The sequence below is a fragment of the Aptenodytes forsteri genome, unplaced genomic scaffold (assembly GCF_000699145.1).
Source record: "Aptenodytes forsteri isolate BGI_AS27 unplaced genomic scaffold, ASM69914v1 Scaffold114, whole genome shotgun sequence".
NCBI lineage: Eukaryota > Metazoa > Chordata > Aves > Sphenisciformes > Spheniscidae > Aptenodytes > Aptenodytes forsteri.
The window spans coordinates 4,170,475-4,183,389 of NW_008795364.1; the positions used below are offsets into that span (position 1 = coordinate 4,170,475).

At 38.0% G+C, this 12,915-nt stretch overlaps 1 protein-coding gene across 1 annotated transcript in view; it reads right to left on the minus strand.

The window, feature by feature from the left end:
- Positions 1 to 6,706, minus strand: part of PTPN3 (protein tyrosine phosphatase, non-receptor type 3) — a 102,482-nt gene extending 95,776 nt beyond the window's left edge. Inside the window, exon 1 of the mRNA XM_009280196.2 lies at positions 6,569 to 6,706. Coding sequence (XP_009278471.1) covers positions 6,569 to 6,706 — 138 coding nt within the window. The remainder of the gene's footprint in view (positions 1 to 6,568) is intronic.
- Between the last annotated feature and the right edge of the window lie 6,209 nt (positions 6,707 to 12,915).

The following is a 12,915-nucleotide window of genomic DNA, read 5'->3' on the forward strand; positions in this document are numbered from 1 at the left end:
GGCCATTTCCTCTCGTCCTGTCACTAGTTACTTGGGAGAAGAGACCGACACCCAAAGATCAATCAAGTACTGACTAGAAGCTGGGGTGATCAAGTCTTAAGAACTGCATAAACGTAAGTGAAGACTGTTAGTTCTCTGGAGCAGAGAGGTAAATATTCAAGTAATCCTTTTCAGTTTGTTAACTTCTACAAGGTAAGTGGTACAAAGTGACACTTTAAGAGGACAGTGCAACATATAGCACATCTCCCTGTCCCTCTTCTCTGCAAGAGCTTTGCCCCCACTTTCTGGCAATGATAACCTCACAGTGAAGCACCACCTAAGCTTTTGCAAATTCAGTCTCACTTCAGACACAATACCCATTGCCCCTCATGTGCTGTTTGAGGTCATCCTTTCCTAATTTAGCCTGTAACAGTCATCCACCACCAAACAGACTGTGTCCTTTGGTCCCAATATGCCTATGAGCTTGAACAAAGTCCTACACTTTCTTTTAATTTCCACACTAATTTTACACACAGCTAATTTATTTGCTCTTCTGCTCTGTCCTTTTCTCTTCCTGGAATTTATTTACTCACCTGATGCTCTTATTCAGACCATGCAAGATTCTGTTTAGCTAAAATAAACAGAACAGCCTCTTCTTTCTTTAGGCCCAGACTTTTGCAGAGCATCCTAGTTGTACTTTCTATGTCTGCCTGACTGGAACTTCCCCCTTTTGTCTGCGAGTAGCCAGGATCCACAAGTGACATTCCCCAGAGGGTGGCCTTGATTCCAAGACTAACACTGTTAATACTTCCTTGACATTGGCTGAAGATTCCTGCCTGGTGCATAATAGCGCTAACCTTTTTCAGAATGATAACACGAGCAGCTCAGCCTGCAAACTACCAGTGTTCTCCTCCTCTATTGTTTGCAACTGAAAATTGAGCTTAAAAAAAACATTAACTCATCTTATGAAAGCTATTAGTTTACACTACTGATTTCCCTCACTGCAATTACTCCTTGTTCAAGATAACCTATCTGCTACCTCATATTCCTGTACCTTTTTTTTATTGTTAATAATGCCTCAAACCTTACATTTGATTTACTGAAAAAGATTCAATAGCAACATGTTAATGAAATTTGACAGTGAAGAGCTCTATTAATGTCCCTGCACTGTTTAACATCTACTTTTCAGCAAGATCTACTGCAAGTCCTTGAGCCAACTCCCTGCCCATCCCGTAACTCTTCTAGATTCCATACACTGCAGTGCAGTATTTTCCTATATAAAGGTCATACAAAATATTTATCCAAGCCCACAGAGTTTTGACCCACTGCATTTCCTCTGCCTCAAAAATGATTTAAAACAAACATATACATGAGGTTAGTCATTCCAGTTCTAACTTTGGAAAAATTTCCCCTCCACTAATTCTTTCCTTCAGCTTTTATTATGAAGTCAGGCCCCACGAAGGGCTAAGACTAACAGGCCTGCTGTAGGTCAGATCACTTTCTCACTGTCCTCAAAGGCATCATCAAATTTCATACTGTCTTACTGTTTTCCAGTCATAGAGTATACTGATCTGCCACAATATAAAACTAAATATTTGTTGCGAGCCTGTAACTCCATACCGCAGTTCTTTCAACATGCAGGGACACAGATTAGCACTAAACTGTCTCGTATTATCAAACAATATCCAGTAGGAAAACTTAGTGACAGAGATCCAACAATTCTGCATCATTGCCTTTTACTATGAGCAGTTTAAAATTGTAACTCACACCCGCAATCAAAAAGAACCTGTGAGACTTGTATCTCTGCCCATTATTTTAAACATATCAATAGTAATTGTTGGTGTTAATTCTAACAGTCATGTTCCTTCTCAAATACTGGAAGAAAGAGCTTAACTGAGATGGTGGGGCAGGAAAAACATTCCTTATGATTTGAATTTCAAGTAATGCGACTTTTCTTATTATTACTGCCTAATCATTTTATTTCTAAAAGGAAACCCTATTGCTAACAGCCAACTAGTCTAAAAGCAAAAATCACAGGTACTAAGACATAAGTGTCAACTCAGAAAGACCATGCAATAGACAAGTGATCTGACTAAATTTTAATCCCTTCACAAAAGTCAATTTACTGGAAATCGATCACTCTGTAAATTTTAATCCCTTCACAAAAGTCAATTTACTGGAAATTGAGAGGCATACCTCCCAAGTGGTCATTCCTGGTAAATGAGTCAAAGTAGAGCAATAATGGAAAATTCCTGCATGTTTATACCAAAAGCTACAAAAAAGTTTGCATTATTGCTCAATATACACCTATTAAACACACCCAAACATGGTATGTGAGCACATTCTGTATATATTAGAATGACAACTAACATTTTCCCCAAGTGGAAAGCTTATGCATTATAGCCTTAGAACAAGACAGAGGTAACATCAGAGACAGAAGTGAATCAGCCTTATCACAAAATTCACACACCTGAAATTTATTGGGAGGCTTCAAGAAAACCTGGATATAATTAAAATTAAGTACAACACTCAGTACCAAGTGCAGTCAAGTCTTTGTCTCAAATGTGTTTTTGAAAGAAGAATGTTTCCAACTCTTAGCTTACATGCACCTTCTATCCTTTTTCTGGACTTTAGACATGTTCCATCTAAATACTGAAATACATAATGGGGAAAAGACAAGAAGAGCCATTTCAGCCTTGTGGAGTTAACATACATTTCTGTCTGGACTGTAAGCAATGTAGTGGAATGTGTCTGTCTGTACTCCCATGTGAACTTTCTTGATAATGATGACCTAAGAACAGCACATACCACAAGTTATACCGATTAACTCTTTATGATACCATCAACACAAATTTCAGATTCACCAAAACTGTAGTATAAACACCTTTAAATAAAAACAATGAACAAAAAAGCCTATCACTTCACTACTCTGCCAAGGCCAAAAATCCAGGAGAAAAATGGCACTGCTCTCTTGAAATTTAGTCTTTATTTATAGTTGGTCAGGCTACTGATATTCTTTGGGATAAGCACTGAATAAGAACAAATTTGCAGGAATCAAATTATGCAGCTATCTTCAGGTTTCTCAATAGATAGAAAGTCCCTCAGGTTATTTCCATAAGCAAAATCCACCTTACTTCTTCCTTTGCCCAGTTTTAGGATATTTGGCTTTCATTCACACTGCTACAGATACAACCACTGGGAAAAGGAAGTACCATCTAGCAGAATGATAGAGACCTATAGCTATAACTCTGAAAGTTTCATAAGCCCATGCAGTTTGCTAACAAAGTTTGATGAAAATCAGCTGTGTGGGGTCTATAACAATCCTGTTGCTACAAAATGAAAAGAAAGTCATATCTCTATTCTCCCTGTTGTCTAAAAGGTTCAGTATTTGGAGATAACATGAATGTTCTACCATCATTTTGAAGATGTCACTTAGTACTAGTTCAAAACTTCAAAATACATAAGTTGTTCTTTTCAGTGTGTCAATAGGTTGTAAGTTTAGACTATTTAATCTATCAACTTTGTATTAAATTTAAATCCACCTCAAATTTACTAGTCTTGAGCATCTGTGCAGTGTCAACAAGATATTAGAAATGACAACTTAGGAATACCTATTTGCTTAAACTCAAAGTAAATTTCTCTCGAGTTTCTTCTTACCCTTGATGTTTCTTTTCTTTGATGTTGTTATTCTATATAATCCCCCTATGCCTTTGAAAGAAAGAAATCCTCTTGCAGTAAGAATTCTGTGTTCAGAGAGCTGCTACATGACAAAGCAGCACTCAGTATTTTTCAGCCTGTTGTCATTAGAATGGGAGGAGTCTTCGATGACATTTATACTATTAAATGGATGAAGGCCAAGCTTTGAGTATTCTGCTTTTCCCCGTTCACTTTCCACTATTTGTGGTAGAAAAGTATAATCCTGTCTATGAACGTAAAGCATACTTATGTATACATGAATATTAGCCTAGTATTAGTTCAAAGTGTAACATATACCCAAACTTAGATCTTTCATAAATCACAACCGGGTACCACTAGCCCACAAACATACAGCCCTGAAAAATTCCCAACCTTAATTTTCCACTGATATGTCGAAGTTCTTTTAAAGTAATAACACTACACCCTATGCTTTAAAAGAGGTGATCCTGTTCAGTTCCAATTCTCTAACCTCAGACAGGAGAGAAAAATTTAACAGATTTCAGCAATAACAGTAAAAACTGAGAAAGTGAAAAACTAGATAACATTTACAACATACACAAGACATAGTATGTCTTTGTATCCTTGTATCTTGTATCTATGTCTAGTCATTTCAGAAATCACCTTCATTTTAATAATGTATTACTACATTATTAAATACATTGCTGTTAATTTGTCATGGATAATCATGCAATGTGATGTGCATATTTAATTTTTTAAAAAATATAGAATTATCAATTGACCTGGCATCCCGAATAGAGTATGGAGCAAAATCAGATCTATAAATCAGTGTCTTGATATGAGAAACAGTTTCTCTAAAGCAACACAGAAAGACTTCACCAGTGGGGAAAATCTGTTCAGAAGAAAACTTATTTTCCTTCAATACGTGCCTAGCTGATTCCCAGACTGACCACAGACCTGAGTTACTCTTTGCTCACAGACATAAAAGTGAATGATGTTGGCAATTAAAATAAAGACACACACACATTCAGGCACAAACTTCACGAAGCTGAATTTTTCTGTTAACGTAAGCAGGACTCGGATACAAATTTTCCGCAGCTGGCTTCAAACCCTTTTGAGAACTGGACCTTGCGACACAACCAGAGAGGGGCAAAGCCTGTTCTTAGGCAGACATCAAGGTTAGATAATCAGGAAGGGCCATCCTGGCAGATTAAGCGCAGGCTCCCTCAGTACCGGTATGAAAGCTCAGTACTCGAAGAACATCAATCTTCTGGTAAACCTCTTCCTTGCCTTAGCCCATAACATAGTGGGGTAGCCACGCTCCCTGCTTCTTTCCAATAAAGCAATAACGGGTCCTGCATTACCCCTACGGCAGCTCAGCGTTACGGCTGCAGTAAAGGAGGCCCTTCTGATTCCTGGATGAAGGAGGTAACCAGCAGGGCTACCCTGGGGGTATGCTGAAGGCAGGGAGAGAAATCAGCTGGGCCCGGAGTTTCAAAATGGTTCCAATTTATCATATGGCAGTCACTGCTTAAAAGATGAAATGAGAAGCACAAAAGTTCGCTTTGTGTGAACCAAACCAAATCTAAAGCTGCACAAACACTTGTTTACAAGGAAGAATATACTACTATGCATGGATTTAAAAAAATTTTAAATTCCTCATTTTTCAAAGGTCCTTGTGCAGGAGGGGAGGGCAATTATGCTAGCTCATTGACAGACAAGGCAATCCTATAGGGCATGCTGGAGACGAACGACGGAAATTGTGTACTAATGTGTTGCTCTCTCTCTTATATACCTACTCTCCTTGTACCCCACTCCCCAGTGTTAGCTACTTCATATATATCCACATATATGTATATAAATATGCATATATATAGTATATAAAATATACTAAAACATGAGACTAATTCTGTATATATTAGAATGAAAATAATTAGAATTAGAACGAAAATCATCTGTTTACCTATCGAATCATTTCTATTTCAATAAATATTCAACAAAGTTCAAAAATAAAACCAGTCTGCAAAGAGAACTGTAATAATACTTAGGAAAATACAGTTTTCAGGGGAAGTTTTGAATCTCCCATAAGAAAGCATTGCATAATCTAAGATATCCAACAGTGCAGCTTCCTCAGCAAAACGCTTCTTCTCAAATAGGGTAAATTGGATAAGACAAGTATCATATACACAAATTCACACGATTGTACTTAAATTCATCCACAGTTTTTCTGCACGGTCAGCTAATTCTACTGAAAATTGATTGAGGAGTAAAGGTATTTCCTTTGTTTTCATTTAAAAACGAACTAATACTTTTAATAAGTACTGAAGGTTATAAACCAAAATATTTACAGAATAAAATACAGTAAAAATGTAGAGTACAAGCCTCCGTTAATCCCCTTTCCCTCCATGCTCCCAGATAAAGAGACTACACTGACATACAAAAGACTGAACAGAACTGTCCTACTAAGCCATGATGTCCTCACTATTCACATCATCTTTGCATTTCAGAAAATACGTACTAACATCACTACAGGAATTTACAAGGCCTCCTCCTTTTAGCACTACCAGTCCTTTGATGGGAGAAAAGGAGAAGCACATCCAAATCTTTGGGAGTCCCCTTTAAATACAAATTACTTATTCATAGCTGATAATGATCGCCAGACCTGTCTCCATGGCTCCCATATCATACAGAAGACCTTTTTCCAGATACAATCTGCATGCCATGATTTTATGGCATTTCAGTTGGTTGACTTTAAAAAAAATTAAAATAGCACTTTATAAATCCATTTCATAACTAGTAATCCTGCAATTTGTAGTGGCAAAGCTACATCTTCAACATCTTTTGGAAATCCCATGCCTCAAGGTCCCACATTTCACCTTCAGCTTTCAAACAAATTTCTATGTATTTAAAAAAAAAAGTAGTTTTCCAAACTTACGTTGACTTTGAAGCTTTGTACTGAGCCATCCAAAAAGTGGACGTTACAGATTATCTCTGATCGGGTTTTCTCTTTTGGTAGTTCTGATGCTCGTATGTTATTTATCCTCCCACCTAAGGCTCGTAAACGGGAGTTCATAACTATTGCTGAATAACCTATAAAACAAAAATTATGTTTAATAACAGTTTTTATTATTCACTACATTTCAGCTATGTTTTTTCAGAGAAACCCACAACATCATGAAGGCCTCATTACACCCCAAATACCTATAGTAACAAATGCTTCTTCTATAAAAGAATAAGTTGTAGAGTTAGCACATTGTAAACCAGAACATAAATGCATACATAGAGGGGCTTCCATGTTCTAAATGTACCCATCTTAGGAGAATCACAGGTAACCCCTGCAATGTATACTTAGGTTAGGCATGGGCCATTGCCTTAGTTTAAATCAGTAAAAATCCTGAAAACCTACTATAAAGCAGGAAGGCAATGTCAAGACAAGTATTTATCATCTGTAACTAGTAAGTCCCTCACCTCCTTATAGATTTCCTACATATTTCTGTACCTACCATACAAGTTTCACTACAATAAAACAATTGTTTACTCTCAACTGACGAAACAGTCTTGAGTTAATGCAGATCACGTTCTGTCAAATAGCATCTTGTTTCAGGAATACATATACAAATGCCATATGTAAGGCAACCAGAATTAACATTAAAAGCATGTCAATATTTTACAGCCTAGCATACATAAATTCATGAAGCCAGAAATTTATATCCGAGAAGAACATCCCACAAAAAAAAAAGCTGTTTTGTTGGAGTTAGTTCTTTCTTTTTTTGAAAAATCTTCATGAACACCAAAACGTTGAAACAGTTTTCACAAATGAAAAAAAACCACAACAAAACAAGAAAAACCTACCAAACAGAAAAAAGCCATTCATTGAAATAAGAGATGAATTAAATACAGTCAAGCCTGTAAACATTTCAAGCCTCTCTTCACTGGATCAGTTTACCAATTAACATCACAACATATAAAGCCAGTTGGCAAGCGAAGCAGAGGATAGTTTTCCAGGTTAATTACCATACCTATTACCAAATCATACCTCACTTACTAGAGGCTAGCTACAAAGAGACTTGCATAATATGAGTGTTTCCCAGACAGTTGGCCAAGCTAGACAGAACCAACATCAGGACTATTTTGCAATCTCCCCTCATTTGCATCTCTGCCTTAAAACATAGGCTGGCTTTTCTTTTAAGCAGCTAAAGAAACTGAACAATTTAGAATAAAATAATTTAAAATTCTGAAACACCATATCTACTCACACATCACTACAAAAAGCAAGTGTGAAATGCGTGAAGAGCCATGAGATGCAAAATTGTATAGACTACCAAAGGCAACAAAGCAGTGCAGTGATCCATCCTCGCGTAATGATATGTAATCTATACTGAGAAGCAGCTAAAACAATTCCCTTCTCACAGAAAACTCAGAAGTCAGACACACAAAAGCATTCAACAATACTCTCGTACTTTTTTTTTTTGTCAGCCAATTGATAGTTTGTTACTGTATTTATTCTGAAATCAAAAGTGTATGTAAGCTGCCAAGACTCACTTATTTAGCCAGCACATTGCATTTTTTCCTAGGAGATCAGCAGCATTTTCCTTCCATTCTTTCCCAAAGGTGTGGTTTTGGGGGCTTGGTTTTTTTGTTTTGTTTTGGGGTTTTTTGTTTTCTTTTGTTTTTAAAGGAGGGGAAAAAAGGAAGAGATGATCTTTAGGTGAATTCTGAACAGTACTTCCAAATAAAAGACTATATACTTCTATTGCTTTGAAATTTTTCTTGATATACAGTCTGCAGTTAATTGTAGTATGTTGATTTTTTTATCCAGAAAAAGGGCTTTCTTATTCAGGAATGGTTATTGCTAAAGAAAACATGCCGTTATCTAATTATCAAGGACATACAAAAAGGTGAAGACAGATTACGACTGTATACAAAACAATCATTCTCACATTCTCTAACTTTCTAGCAACTGAGTTTTAAACTATTTATTCAGCACTGATTAAAGTGCTGAAAAGATTATCTTTTACCAAAAAGATCTTTCACCGAAAAGCCAGGTGACTCCATGAATTATACTGCAGCCTTTTCTCTCCTTTCCACCCTCGGAGGTCAAAATAAAAAAAACCAAACAAACACTTTTCATCTGCAGAAATAGCTCTCTACCCAGCAGTCCACTGATGGGTAAAAGGAGAAAGTTATTCTTCAGCTGTGGGACAGCCACTAGATGAGAAAGTTTTCGGTAGCCAGATTCAAAGCTTCGTCAGCCTGTCACGCTCTGGCCTTTGGGGTTCAGTCTGCATTGTGACGCCTAACACTCCTGGAGCTTACAGACTTCTCCGCTCTTGGGAAAATGCTATTTGACCCTTGTGCTCATACTCCCCAGCCTTTCTCACCTGCTGCCCCCAATGCTTCCTGTCTTACACTTCCACTATTCCCTTCTTCTAAGTATGTTCTACTTCTCTCCCACCTTAGCTGGGCTTCAGCAGAGAGCAATGATCACAGGAGTCCCTCTCTGTAGAAAGCCTAGCATGTCACCTGGATAACCTAGCCCATACTTGAAGTAGATTTGGTAGGCTAGGTTTAATTTTCAGATTATGTTCTATGTCCCCTATGTTCTTCATAACTTAAACCCCTAACATTTCTTCTCCACTTATGTATCAATTTCTACACGAAATTCAACCGTTGCCCCCAATAAACCGTAATATACTCTCTAAACCCAAGCCCATTCTTGATATAGTCTGCAGTTAATTGTAGTATGTTGATTTTTTTATCCAGAAAAAGGGCTTTCTTATTCAGGAATGGTTATTGCTAAAGAAAACATGCCGTTATCTAATTATCAAGGACATACAAAAAGGTGAAGACAGATTACGACTGTATACAAAACAATCATTCTCACATTCTCTAACTTTCTAGCAACTGAGTTTTAAACTATTTATTCAGCACTGATTAAAGTGCTGAAAAGATTATCTTTTACCAAAAAGATCTTTCACCGAAAAGCCAGGTGACTCCATGAATTATACTGCAGCCTTTTCTCTCCTTTCCACCCTCGGAGGTCAAAATAAAAAAAACCAAGCAAACACTTTTCATCTGCAGAAATAGCTCTCTACCCAGCAGTCCACTGATGGGTAAAAGGAGAAAGTTATTCTTCAGCTGTGGGACAGCCACTAGATGAGAAAGTTTTCGGTAGCCAGATTCAAAGCTTCGTCAGCCTGTCACGCTCTGGCCTTTGGGGTTCAGTCTGCATTGTGACGCCTAACACTCCTGGAGCTTACAGACTTCTCCGCTCTTGGGAAAATGCTATTTGACCCTTGTGCTCATACTCCCCAGCCTTTCTCACCTGCTGCCCCCAATGCTTCCTGTCTTACACTTCCACTATTCCCTTCTTCTAAGTATGTTCTACTTCTCTCCCACCTTAGCTGGGCTTCAGCAGAGAGCAATGATCACAGGAGTCCCTCTCTGTAGAAAGCCTAGCATGTCACCTGGATAACCTAGCCCATACTTGAAGTAGATTTGGTAGGCTAGGTTTAATTTTCAGATTATGTTCTATGTCCCCTATGTTCTTCATAACTTAAACCCCTAACATTTCTTCTCCACTTATGTATCAATTTCTACACGAAATTCAACCGTTGCCCCCAATAAACCGTAATATACTCTCTAAACCCAAGCCCAGGTCTCTGCTGAACGCTGTCAACTAGACACAAGAGATGACAGGAATTTCACCCTAAAGCTGCCTGCGACAAGGATGAAATTCCATTTCCAAGTTTTTCACAAAACAACGAGAATCATGAACGCAATCAAAGAGATCGTACAATATGCGCTGTTACTGCTGAACTTCCACATGTCCTCCAGCAAGTCAGACCTGCTCTTTTCTATGCCATAAACCTGTTAACAGTCTGCATCCCAGCATCCATAGAAGCTATCCAAGAACTAACAGTAACATGTACTTACATACCGCTGTTCATTATAAAATCAGAGAGGTGCTTAGTTTTAGATTAAAGTAACAGTTGTTTTTCATGCTATTGCTTCACAGTTACATTTGTTTTAATATCTTCAGGTTATATGCTGGATGCCCCAACTGAAATAGTAACTCAGAAACTCATCACAAGAAATTCAAACCTGCTAGTATGACCAATTTGCATCGAGTTCACAAATGAAAATTTGGAATTCCTTGTTTTTACAATTTTATGTAAAATCAAACTAGTAACACAGTCAGAGTTCACGGTTTCTGTTTACAGCGTGCAAAGAGCCCCAGCTGAGGCTACCCTTGACAGAGCCAGCTGACCATGGAAACTGTGCCAAGGCCGGGATAAACGGCTGAGTGTTTGGACACCACAGCCGTTAGTCAACTAGAGCTCAAATGGCCTAATCAAAGCCCCGGAAAACTGCCACCAGCTGGGAGTCCCGAGCAGAGAAAGCCGGGCTCTACTTCCCACCTACATGGCCTTCAACGTTTCTCTGCAGACAGTAAGCTCCTGAAGGAGCTGTTTTACAGGTGTCACACCACAGGCACCAGCCTAAGTCATTCTGCCTGTCCTAGCTTAACATGCCGTACGCTCAGTAAGTCCGTAAGGAAACAGCTTTGCGAATCCCTAGTCTAAAGAGCAAGGGAAGGAGAACAGAAGAGAGGTCAGCAGCTGAGTTATTAGCACCTGCTCTACTACTTTTCTTCCATATACGACCTGTGTTTAAAGCTGTATTTTAAATAGGCACAGATTGCTGAAATGGCTTATCAACCCCAGTGCAAAGGGGTGCATGAAAGCACATAAAGAAACCTGCAATGGCAACTGCTTTTGGGGTAGGCAGAGGGTCACTGAGACCTCAGGCAAGACCAGGTGCCAGCTCTAAACACCAGCGATCAGCCTCCAGCCCGGAGCAACCAGGACCAGCCATTACACACAAATCCCGGCTCCCGCTTTGTAGCCTTGGGCAGGAGGCTAATTCACAAAACAAATTTGAACATTATCAATAAGTGAATACTTTAACAATTATTCCCCTTTCCCTAAAATAAGCATCTTGAATCCAGAAAGTTGAGAGTTATATTTTAATTAAAAAACCAAACAAAACTACCCCCAAAACACAGTTATTTTCACCCTAAGGTATAAACACATGGAATTCCATCCCATAATCAAACCATGCAACAGGCTTAAAGGAGCAACAAATACAGCTACAGAAAGAAGTTAATGTTTTCCAAGTACATTAAACACACTTCTGGACAAGTCTGGTTATGCATGCCTTCTTCTACAATAACGCTGCAGTCAAGCAGAACAAAAATAACATGTTTTCCTCATCTTTTGTATTGAAGACTGACTTTTAAAAAGACCTTTTCCACGCCAGCATTTAGTTTCTTTCCAGCTCGCTTAGGAATTGTTGGTAAAGAAACTTACGACCTGATTCTCAGTATAATCATCATTAATGCGTTTGTTACCAAGGAATTAAATCAAGAGCAGATTTACTGAGTATATACTCAAGGACCTTCTACATATAATCACACCATATGCAGCTGTGAATAGGTTTTTTTTTTAAAAATAAATCATTCATTACCACCATTTCATTGGGTAAATGGGGATATTTCTACTCCTGCAAGTGGGTGCACTTGTGTTTTTTCTAGAAGGGGACTACCGCACTCTAAGTGTTCTCCGAGTTTCTTTAGTTGTGACTGAAAATTTATAGTTCCATGTTGGGCTCTTGAAAATCGTAAATATTGCAGAGTCTGTGGGAATGTCATTTATGAAAGGATAGTGCTTCTAACCCACTTTCATTGTCTGAGTGACCACCCCTGACAATGCAGGGAAAAACTGTAGTACTAAGGACATGGCCAAGTCTTGTATGTCCTTTCAATAACAGTTACATTTTATGGTTACCTATTGCTTTATTTAGAAGATATGAAATAAAGCAAATGGGAATACAAAGAGGTATAACAAATTAAAGGTGTCTTTGTATCAATGTATAGCCCTAAGACAACCAACACAAATGCTCTTCAGCATACATCAGCTTTCCCTATTTGCTGGTTAAAATAATCTCCCAAATTATGACCAGAAAAAAAACAAATCTAGTGAACAAACCTGAAATTTTTGTAGTAATCTATATTCTGATTATTCTTCCCATGTAGTCAAGAATTATTTACACACCTCAAAGCCATATCTATCATCAATGCATCTTAATGAGGGTTAAATTATCCAGCCAGATTTTCCAAATAGAAGACTGAAGTTTAACTCAACACCTATGAAAACCAGCTTCTGTTTTCACCTTCTGCAGAGGAAACGCTTCATCTTTTCTACATTCTTAATAAGAAAC